The sequence below is a fragment of the Simochromis diagramma genome, unplaced genomic scaffold (genome assembly GCF_900408965.1).
Source record: "Simochromis diagramma unplaced genomic scaffold, fSimDia1.1 OVJJ01000466.1, whole genome shotgun sequence".
NCBI classification, from domain to species: domain Eukaryota; kingdom Metazoa; phylum Chordata; class Actinopteri; order Cichliformes; family Cichlidae; genus Simochromis; species Simochromis diagramma.
The window spans coordinates 1106972-1118840 of NW_024387287.1; the positions used below are offsets into that span (position 1 = coordinate 1106972).

Below are 11869 nucleotides of genomic sequence, written 5' to 3' on the forward strand. Positions count from 1 at the left end.
AGCAGGTGGTGGTGCAGACGTAGCTCCGACTTTCAAACGGTCACGATTAAAACCAGAGATATATAAAACAACTGATGGAAGAGTAATTGTAGAGGATGAACTACTTAATTTCCTTGCTGTAAAAATCAAAACTTTAAGTCAGGATGAAATTGTGTTGTTGGCCACGAACACATTTGAATCCGAGGGGATTGAAGCCTCCAAGAAAGTTTTGTTTGAGCTCTGCCCCACTACCTCACAGCGGTGCGTTGGATATAAAGGACAGCATAAAGACGCCAACAATATTAAACTCTGTCTTAAAGTGCTGAATGAGTGTGGGGAGAATATCCCAACATTTGTCTCTCATCACCTGGATGATTTGCCGCCTGTTACATACTCCAGCATGGATGTGTGTTGTCTACTACGGCGAATGGACCAGCTGTGCGCTGAGGTGGGTGCTTTAAAACATGTAGTTAAACTACAGGCGGATGTCTGCGAGCAAGTTATGACCAATGCTGTGGAGGTCGACCAACGTGTGACTGCTCTTGAGTGTAGGTCTGAGGTGCCGGCTGAGCCTGTTACTCTGAATGCTCGGGGGTCGGGGACTGCTTCCCACTTTCCCTTGGGGAAACACGCAGAGGAGCGGTGGGGGAGTTCAAATTCAAATTCAAATTCAAATTTTATTTGTCACGTACACAGTCATACACAGTACGATATGTAGTGAAATGCTTGGACAACTGCTCGTGACCTAAAGAAAAACAAAAAAAAGGAAAGGCTATGAATAAGATAGGAGTTGAAGTAAAGGCGGCCCGCGCGGAAGGCAGGGAGCCGGAGCTTTGGCTGTACAGCTGATGGACATGCAGCTTTAGCAAACATGACTATTAGGTATGAGGTAACTGTGTCAGACCATATACCTTTTGGTTTTACTGTGAAAGTGGAACAAATGCCAGCAACAACTGGAAATAATATTGCTAATATTGCTACCAGTGTAAAATTAGACTGGTCAGCATTTAGTGAAGATTTCTTAGCTTATCATAGTAATACCGATATACATCTGAACAACATTTCTTTACCCAAAGAAGCTATTTTGTGCAAGGATGTCAACTGTAAGAATGCTGTGCATAAACATTTACTCTGCTCCATGTATGATGATATAGTGACTGCTCTGTATGAAAGTGGTACACTGCTTGATAAACAATATAAGCATAAGAGAACTAACATCAGACCTGGCTGGAAAGAACATGTATCCATGTACCATGATGAAGCTCGCATAGCTTATAAATGTTGGGCCATGGCTGGAAGACCTAAACAAGGCCCAGAATTGGAACAGAAAAAATGTGCGAATGCCAGATATAAGTACGCTGTTCGCTTTATAACTAAAAATGAGCAAATGCTGAGAGCAGATTCTTTGGCCAGGAAAATGCTGTGTAATAATATGACAGATTTTTGGAAAGAGACTTAATAACTGTAAACCATCTCTACCATCAACTGTTGAAGGTGTTTCTGGGGCAGATAACATTGCAGCATTATGGAGACAGCATTACAGTGCGTTGTTTAACTGTATAAAAAGTGAACCACATGAGGACAATTTTGACATGAGTAATGACACAATAAGTGTAAGGACATATGAAGTATATGAAGCCATTATAGGTTATCTAATAATAAAGCTTCTGGTTTGGATCACATCACTGCAGAACATTTAAAACATGCTAGTTTAAGGCTAGCTCCTCTTCTAGCACTCTGTTTCACTGGGTTTATGATTCATGGCATATTACCAGACTCAATGCTGTGTATTTTACTGGTACCAGTTATGAAGGACAAAGCTGCAAAAGTGAGCTGTTTGGATAATTTAGGCCGATTGCACTAGCCAGTATTTTATCTGAGGTGTTAGAAAGAATCTTGTTTGACAGAGTTAGTGTGTTCATCTCTTCTCTGGATAATCAGTTTGGCTTCAAACCAAAGCACGGCACTGACATGTGCATATATGCACTCAAGGAAATAGTCAGTTTGTATAGGGCTAAAAATTCATCTGTCCTCATGTGTTTCATTGATGCCTCTAAGGCTTTTGATCGAGTGAACCACAGAAAACTTTTTGATAAATTGAAGAGACGGGGAGTTCCTCAATACATCGTGAGGATTCTCTCTTACTGGTACGCTCATCAGAACATGCAGGTTAAATGAGGAAGCAGTATTTCTGCCCCCTTTGGTGTGAGCAATGGTGTTAGACAGGGTGGGATTTTGTCTCCAATTTTATTTAATCTATATGGTAAATGATTAAATAAAATTGAACTTAAAATCTTTGAAGTTCAAAACAAAATTTATTGATTTCTTTTAAGTAATTGTGTTTTATGTATATTATGGTTTTATATTTTTACAAATGCTTACATATATATTTATATATATATATATATATATATATATATATATATATATATATATATATAAAAGCCGGGTGGGAAGCTGGTCCTGCAGGCTGGGGAGCTCTCACTCGCCGGCTGACACGTGACACACAGAAAGGTCGTAACAGAAATCCTGCCAGGCTACGGAGAAAGGTTCTCACCACAAAGGTAAACGGACACACACTGTCACCACACACTGAACTGCACACTCACGGTACCACACAAAGTACACACATGCACACCAAATGATCACAGGTTTCATGTCTGTCAGCTGTTTTATATGTAAGCTGTGGGATGTGGCCGGCCTAGCTGGAGTGTCTTAAAGAAGTATTCATGTGCCATTGCTTGAAATTTCTTCCTGTTTCTACAAACACTCAGGTATATGTGTGTACTAAAGATAAAAAAAAAATGAATCAGTGCATGTGACACCAAAATGTCAAGAGCAGGTGACGTAAATGAGCTGAGAATGTGTTCACAGTGTGCTTCTTCAGTAAAGCTGAGAACATCCTTCACAGATCTCACATGGAAGGAGATTCTTGAATTTTCTCTGAAACATTTCACAAGTGTGTGTAGTGATGGTCTTACCTTGGTGTAGTATCCAGGGAACATTTTTTCTGTGATTGGTACCGCATACTCCACTAAGAATTTCTGCCATTCTTTTTCAAAGTTGATTTGAATCATATGGATGTCGATGGTGGGGACATTCTCATAGCCACCAGTGATTCGGTTATCCTGTAAAAACAAGAAACTTCTATCAGGTATATAGTTAAAGTACAGGAGGTATTCAGGACCAGATTCCAGAAAGGTTGGGAGCCTGTACAGTGTGAATAAAAACAAATACAGTTATTTGTAAATCTCCATATTTTAAAACCACATTTTATTCACAACAGAATATAGAAAACATTAAATGTATGAACTGGGAAACTGACTTTATAAAAAAGACATTTATGGCCTTTTTCGGATTTGATGACAGCAACAGGCTGAAAAAGTAAGTAGTACTGAAAAGAAACTGGAGCTGTTGGAACAATTTGAATGAACTTGGTTAATAAGTAACAGGTCAGTGACATCAAATAAAGACGAGCAGAGAGAGGTTTACCTGTCTGCAAAAAACTGCATCTATAAATTGTGAAACAACTTCAGAATAATGTCCTTCAACAAAACTGATCTCGTTATTATTGTACGATCTACTGTACAATATAAAGCGCGAGTACAATATAAGGCGACTGTTATTGTGATTTGGCGCTTTATACATAAAATTGAAGTGAAAATTGAAATTGTTATCAGTACAGAATATCATCGAAGGATTCAGAGAATCTGGATAAATCTGTGTGAAAATCAGTGCAAACACAGTTTACTGTGCTGTCCACAGATGCAGGTTCAGGTCTCTCTCTGGGCCAAGCAGCTTTAAAACAGACTGCAGAAGAAAACATGGATGCTGCTCTGGTCTGAAGTGAAAAGAGACCGTTTGGCTTTTTATTATTAAACTACTCTCAGTTTTAATTGGAGATAAATGATCTCAATTTCAGCAGCAGGGCCACACCTCCAAACACGCCCCTTCCAGGTCTTACCCCCAGGTCTACAAGCCGTCCCTCCCCTTTTTAATTCTTTCACTTCTCATTAGTACGCGGGGATCTGCCAGGCCCGGGAGCCACCGCCAGGCCCCATCGAGGCCTTCACCAAACAGCAGCTCAATTCTTGATTAAGCCTTTATCTACTAAAAAAACCTAAAATGAGGACGTGGGTTCAGCGAGTGAAATACAGACTGTTGTTAAAGAAGAGGGAATCTACACAGTGGCTGTCTTTACCTTTAGAGAGATGTTGCTGTCATCAAATTAAATATGAGCTAGTATGTTTCTTAAAATGGCACATTTTATAAGCGTTTGATATGTTTTCTTTGTTCTATTTGAATACAAATATGAGTTTCTGAAATTTGAAAATCACAACATTCACTTTTTATTTTTTTACACGAGCAGCTGTCCCGACGTTTTCAGAGTTGGGTATGTAGCTGGAAGATGCAAATGACATGAACTTGTGACAAATAATGCAAACAAAGACTGAATATAAGGAACACTGGAGCTCAGTGATGTCGTCTTATTACATGACTGACATGTTATTATCAATAATCATGACTACATGATTAATGTTAATAACAAGATGCCTTACCACATTGCCCCCTCCTGACCACTTTCCATAGTGCTCCATTTCTTCAATCATGTGGTTACAAGCAACAGTGGAGAAGACTGGGAACCAGTACACATCTGGGCAAGGCTGGAAGGCAGAAGATACAACAGCATTAAGCACCGAGTAACAGCTTGTAACAGAACTGCCTCTTAAAGGAAGGTCCTACAAACTGAGGACGGTGTTAGTTCCTCTGGTTATGGCAGATGTAACTGAACTAACTTCTTATCTGTGCCACAATATTTATAAGAAACATGGAAGTTGATAGGAGTTCAATGTATTTGCTTTTGCCTCTTCTAAACACAACAGCTCATTCAGTAGGTTAATCTGACTCCAGCTCAGCTCGAGTTTAAACTTACACTTTCAATCAGCTTGTCCTTCATGATGCGGGTATAGTTCTCGTGGATGTAGCGCTCCTCCCAGTCCTGAAATAAATATAACATACAGATTTGCTCATTGCAAATCACACCGTGTCCTCATCAAACCTTCGTGTAGACGCAGAAATTCTTCTAGACTGCCTTCTTTTACATATGAAGATCAGACGGTGGCTTAGCTTAGACAGTAACGTTAAAAAACGTTTAAACTGACTGTTTCAGTAATGTTGATGTTGACATGTATACTAAAACTTTGATACTTTATGCTGATGTCGGCACTCGTAACACGGAAATCCCCTATAACGACATCTACAATGTTCTCATGGATCATTTGTGCTGAAGTCGTATAATGTTGTAAAAAAAAAAAAAGAAGATTGGTTCAGCACACCTGTGAATATATCTTATCTACCATCACATCACAAAAAACACAAACTGAATTTCACTGTGAACATTACAAAAGACTTTCTCAGACAGTTTTCTGTAGATAATTACTTTTAAATTTCATTTTTCTTTTCAGGATTTTTCTGAGAAATATTCCAAATATGTGTGTGGAGCTAAGATGATTGAAGACACTGTGCCTGAAGAAGCGCACAGAGGGAGGAAATAAGCATAGCTCTTATTTTACAGTATACATGGCAAAGCATTTTAATACTTAACAATTTAAGTGGATGTGTACTGTAGATGATACAGTCCTGATCAAAAGTTTAAGACCACTTGAAAACTCATATTTTGCATGGTTGGATCTTAACAAGGTTCCAAGTGGAGCTTCAACATGGAACAGGAAGAAATGGGAGTGAGACAAACCAGAGTGAGACAACACACCTGTCACACTTAAGATCCCAAACATATTTTGTATTATACCTTCATGAACACATGATTTATGAATCCAGTTTGCACTTGTTTCCTGCACAATGTCTGTCTTACGTCTACTGTTTGTAGCTAACTTCATTTTTACTTTTACATTTTTGTATCTCATAGTATAAGAGGCCCTTACCAGGCATCTGTGGCACCTTTACTATCTTTGTTGTTTATTTATTATTTACTGTAACTGTAACACAGCAGTTTCCCTTTGGGATCAATGAAGTGTTCATCTGTCATCCATCTAATGATTAGGAAAACCGATGAGACCAGGATGTGGATTACCATGTGACTTTTTAAACCTGCCATATTGCAGTACATAAATGATATGACCTGCATGTTGTCATGCTCTGATGAAGGTCATAAAACTGAAACGTTAGCATGTTTGGTGGCATGGCAAAAATACACTGGTGAAATTGAGATATGGCAACTACTCCCCTGAAATTTTAAGCTAGTCCGACATATTTTAGATTAGGTTTATCAAAGGTTTCCTCGAGGAGGAACTGTGGACGTTCTCTCGCAGATATATATCATCATTTGGTGTCCTAGTAAAAAATAGCAAGCGGTGTTTCTTTAAACCCAACCTAAAAACCCACTGTCTATACATTCACACAAACTACATTAATTATTTAAACACTCTTCATATGTTACACTGTTTTATTCCTTTGCTTTGTTTTTCCATTTTGTCTCATTTTATATTTGTGATTCTGATTTTATATAAACACAGGGATCCTTTACTGAGCCTATATAACACATAGTGTCTGAGTGGTGAGATACTGTGTACTTATATGAATGTTTTGATTTTGTAGCTAACATTTATACATCACTATAAAATTAAAACAGCTTTTATATCGTACATAGTAGCTTAATTCCACCAACTTCATTTCTGCCACTGCAATAACCATTCTGCCTGCCACAAACACTACAGCAGCTAGTAATGTTTCCAGGTGTTTCTTCAACCATCTCACCAGTGGATTTTCAAAGATCTGCCACAGATCATTGTGTAGATGACCGGTCTGGTAATTTTCTGTAGACAGGATGCGGCCAAATGTGTGCATGTTGGTTACATACATGAAGATTCCCTGAGAGCAAAAACAACAGGTCAGTCACTACTGTGGACAGTTTTGAACTTTTCTTTAGGTAAAAAAAAAAAACAGTTTCCTGTTTCTCTTACTGACCTTGTTGCGTATGTTGTGGCAGAAAGCCATGTCAGGGTCCGAGGAGCTGAACAGCTCGTAGTCTTTCAGCTCTCTACGGAGGAGGCCGCCTTTCACCAGGTACACATTGGACACATATGGCACATTCCAGACGCCCCTAAAAACAACAGATAATTGATGTACCAACAAATGTTCCAATTAAGTCTTAGCTGCTACAAATTTCTGTTGGTCATTATTTAACAAGCCCACCCTACAGGCACTTTTTGTCAGGCCTGCTGTGCTTTTTTTTGTGGCGAGTTGAACAAAATGTCATCACTGATGCAAGCTGACTGTTAGTTGGTGATGTATGTTGAACGTGACACGTGAAACGAACAAAAAAAGAGAATGTAACGTCTCAGGGGAACGAGGCAAAGAACACAATACACTAATGCACACATCACTGTAGAGCTGTCCACCATGTTGGACGTGATAACCTGTGGCGATCACGTCCAATCACGCCTACATTTCTTACATAAACATGATCACTGCCCACCTTGCTTACACTCAGCTGTCAATCATCAAGGACAGAAGGAGAATCTTTTTATACCTCTCCTTCATCGTATACATAGAATTTGTTATAAGTTATTTCAATTTTTAAACTCACCAGTATCTGTTTCAAATAATATTTGACCATTTAAAAATCTTACAGTTATATTTTTATTATGTCTTTCTAGTTTTTTCTTTCTAATCTTTCTCATCTGCCTTCTCCACCACTTCTCCCATCCTCATCCCCATCTCATCCTCTCCCTTCTCACCTGAAGCCTCACTCTTGAACTGAAGTAATGGTTCTAGCATAAGAAATCCTACAGGAACATACTCATTTATTCTTGATGTTGTTGCAGTTATTAATTGTCAGCAGATCAGACATCCCTCCTATCTCCAGACAGGTGACGAGAGCCAAAGAAAGCTGAATTTACGGTCGAGCAGAGGGAGCACAATCGCTGTCAGATGCTGTCAGTCAAAGCATTTTATAGATACAACATCTCCATATTTCCACATTTCACCTTTTTTCTCAAAATTGCATTTAGACATCAATCTTGAAATTTCTGCTTTATTCTCAAAGACATTGATGTTTTGAGGTTTTTGTTGCTGTTCTCCGGTTCCTGCTGAACTGCGCTATCACAGAGTGTGAACTCCATGATGACACACTTTCATCCCAGAGCTTTATTATTCTGAAGGATCAAGTGAAGGTGGATCTAGCCAAGGTCCAGGTGGGTTGTACTTACAAACAGCCGCAGCAGTTCCTGCCATTTGACAACTTCTACCAACGCTTTATCTTTATCAAGACAGGTCTGCCTCTCACCTCTCCTAAACTCTCGATTTATTTTAAATTCTCATCCAGCTCCTGTGCTCACACACACTTGTGAACATTGGGGCTAAGGTTGCTGAGAATCAAACTCATTCGATTTTTAAAAGATGAACATATAGCACCAGTTTGAAAATCCCAATTCCTTCTTGAGTTATTGTATTCACAAGATTTTCTGGAAACTTGACCTCTGACCTTGACCTTTAAGTCACCAGGATTCAAACTTGTCTGAGAGTTTTCCTAGATACACCTAGACACACTAGTTATTGCAGGCACAGATTTGGGTATCTGTACCACCCACGGGTGACGACAATACCCCCTCAGCCTTTTATGGTCAAAAATGAGGAATGCAAAAAAAAATTCTAAATGCTGACAAAGGTTTTAGGGAGCAAATAAGCAACTTACACTCTCCGTCCTTGTACAATGTCCACATAGTCCTCAGACCTGGCGTAGTAGCCGTCTCCACTGAGGGCTCCCCAAAAGTTGCTCCACAGCCGACCAGCTCGAGTTATCATTGGTGCTACAATAGGACTGCAGGAGGCCATTCAAGAAGTGCTATGTGTTACATTTCTTCATCTAGACATATACTCAACTCACATAAATACACTAGAGCTAAAGAAGTTAAATGTGACTGTGACTACTGCCAGCACATCAGCGAATGACTCAGTATAAAAACATTTCCTTACAGGTTTTGTTCAATCAGAATTTTGAGTGTATCCTTGTTCTTTAAGACCACTTCAATGTCCAAACTGAAGAAATAGTCACAGTCCTGGTCCCTCCGGCACAGATCGCTGAAGAAGAAAACACACTGATAGATTAGCACATATATTATAATAGAATTTAAAGAGCAATCTGTTATTGACCTTAATACTGTATAATGAAGAGTACACATCATCTTCTGCAACTCAGTTGATAAACATTTTAAAATGAAGATGTGTCACGTTCTGGTTGGACAGTACTCACAGGCCTAGGTTCCTAGAGGCAGCTCCATCCATCTCTTCTTCAGGTTCGATGACTGTGACATTCTCATACAGGCTTCCATAATCCTTCAGGAAAGATCGGACCTGACGCTGATGATGAGCTTCCTGGAGGGAAAAGGAAAACACAAAGATATGCAGAGCAGGAAGATTGCTGTGAAGATAAATATGTTGCAAAATGTAGAATAAAAAGTGAGAATGTGTAGAAACCTGTACGTTTTTTACACGCTTGTGTTTTAAATTTACGGTTACAGAAAAAATGCATAGATTGATGTTTTCACAAATATACTAGAACTGCAAACTTGTAATTCAAATTTTGCTCATATTTATTTATTTGTTTACTTCTTATAATCACAAATCTCAATAAAAGTGCTTGACTGCATCCTCTCAAGTCACAAATCCACAATCTGCACTTCGACTGTGATGTGTGGTAAAACTCGAGCTTGTAGGCAGTGGTGAGGAGCATGGTGGTTGGGGGTGGAGGGAGCAGGTCAGCCAATCAGAAAGCAGAAGACCAAATGATCTTCATTAGCCAATGGTACAGCAGCATTTGACATCATACACATGACTGTTGCTGACCTACTGCATAAACACGCAGAGGCTTTAATCACCATCACTGGTTTAATCACACCAGTCTGGACTCCAGTCTGCCCACTTTGCAGTAATATGTGGACTGCAAAACACGGGACAATAAACCTCCTCCCACTCAGTGGATCAGACCACACTCTTGTCCAGTTAGCACCTCAGTATGTTCCTGCTGTTTAAAGACTTCCTGTTGCCACCAAGTCTGCAAGGAGGTGGAAGCAGGAAGCCAGCGAGGCTCTGCAGAACTGCTTGAGGTGTCTAAAGAGTGTGAAAATGCATCAACAGCGTATTCATTACATGTAAGAGTAAAAGACACTCGATTTCAAAGATTTGACAAAAGATTTCCTGCAAAAATGTCACAGGCTATAACACCACCTAAATGTTTGCCAAACCAAAAAAAAAAGTTGAAAAGAATGTACAGAAATGTCTGAGGAGGGCATAAAGGTTAACTCATATGGCAAAGGTGGGGAGGCGCCAAAGGATAACTGCTGCCTGGACATTGAGGACACTGTGTACAAATCACAAGTACTTGATTCCCTCCAACTCTCTGTGGCTGAACGCACTGCTGGGTTCCACACACAGCAGTCTAACAAACTATTCTCCTAGTTTCATGGACTTTGTCACAGAGAAAATCATGAACCCATCTTCTGTTAAAATTGCCTAAATCAATCTGTTCATTACCTACTAAGTTACGTTAAATCCAGCAGGTTAATAATTTTTAGAATTAGAATTTTTAGAAGGACTGAAAATGTCCTTATAAACCTTCATGTGAAGAGAAGTCCTCAAAAACGTCAAAGTAAGAAGGTCATGCAGCTGTGATAAGAGTAGATACTGTAACCATTCTGATTCCATTATCGATATCACTTATCGACTGTCACTGGCTCTGCTTTGAGAGTCACCACCGTCCCTAAGCAACACATCAACAGCATTACATTCATGCACATGCTTGCACGCTATGCGGTCAAATGTTTGTGCGTGTTTGTTGAGGTTTTTCCTTTCTTCGTTGTGATCAGTGTTGGTGTTGTTATTCAACGCAAGTAGTGTATTACACATATTACACACAACACATTTTGTGTGTAATATGTACATTACAGCAGCGGTCCCCGGGCCTCGGACCAGTACCGGTCCGTGAGTCGTTTGGTACTGGGCCGCGAGAGTTGAGGCTCAGGTGTGAAATGTATGGTTTTCAGGGTTTTTATCGTTTTTCAGCGTTATTTTGTTATCGTTTTTATCGTTAACTCGGTTTTCCTGGGTCTTTTCATGTGTGTTATGAATAAATCTTCTTTTTTTCGGTACCAGTACTAGTTTTATTTTGTTGTATTTATCCGCGACACCTTAAAGGCCGGTCTGTGAAAATATTGTCGGGCATAAACCGGTCCGTGGCGCAAAAAAGGTTGGGGACCGGTGCATTACAGTACATTACTTAATAACTCCAAGGAGAAGGTAATTTGTTACACTACGCGTTACATTACTTTTGGGTTTCTCTGTAAAATAACCTGAAAGGCTTTGTCTGATAATAAAACTACAGTCCCACAGAGCAAGTTTCTATTCACAGACTGCTGGAGTAGCTGTGAAGCACATAATGATCCTTCTTTACTTTATACTAGCACCTGGTGTGTGTGTGTGTGTGTGTGTGTGTGTGTGTGTGTGTGTGTGTGTGTGTGTGTGTGTGTGTGTGTGTGTGTGTGTGTGTGTGTGTGTGTGTGTACATATATATAGAAGTAGCAGCTTTATGAAATAAACTCCACAGTATTTCATTTAGCCAGCGTATTTACATCTTAGTGAGGTATTCTGGTGTGATGCTAATTTGTGTCAGACTACATCAGACATATTTTTGCTGAGTGTCAGGAAAATGTAGTTACCTTGTTAAAAATGAAGAGTTTGATCTTGTTCTTGGGATGCTGGAGCTTCAGCAGCCGTTCGAAGAACACTGTAACAAATGGAGTGGGCTGCTGAATGAAGATGCCAATCACTACCAGAGGGTATTCATTTTCCTGTTAGAAACACACACATTAAACAA

General features: G+C 39.5%; 1 protein-coding gene across 1 annotated transcript in view; it reads right to left on the reverse strand.

The window, feature by feature from the left end:
• plod1a (procollagen-lysine, 2-oxoglutarate 5-dioxygenase 1a) overlaps positions 1-11869 on the reverse strand; it is a 29208-nt gene that overhangs the window by 2144 nt on the left and 15195 nt on the right. Inside the window, exons 9-17 of the mRNA XM_040003668.1 lie at positions 11712-11843; positions 9251-9372; positions 8974-9078; positions 8693-8818; positions 6964-7099; positions 6754-6867; positions 4913-4978; positions 4539-4643; positions 2961-3107 (exon numbers count right to left, since the gene is read on the reverse strand). Coding sequence (XP_039859602.1) covers positions 2961-3107; positions 4539-4643; positions 4913-4978; positions 6754-6867; positions 6964-7099; positions 8693-8818; positions 8974-9078; positions 9251-9372; positions 11712-11843 — 1053 coding nt within the window. The remainder of the gene's footprint in view (positions 1-2960; positions 3108-4538; positions 4644-4912; positions 4979-6753; positions 6868-6963; positions 7100-8692; positions 8819-8973; positions 9079-9250; positions 9373-11711; positions 11844-11869) is intronic.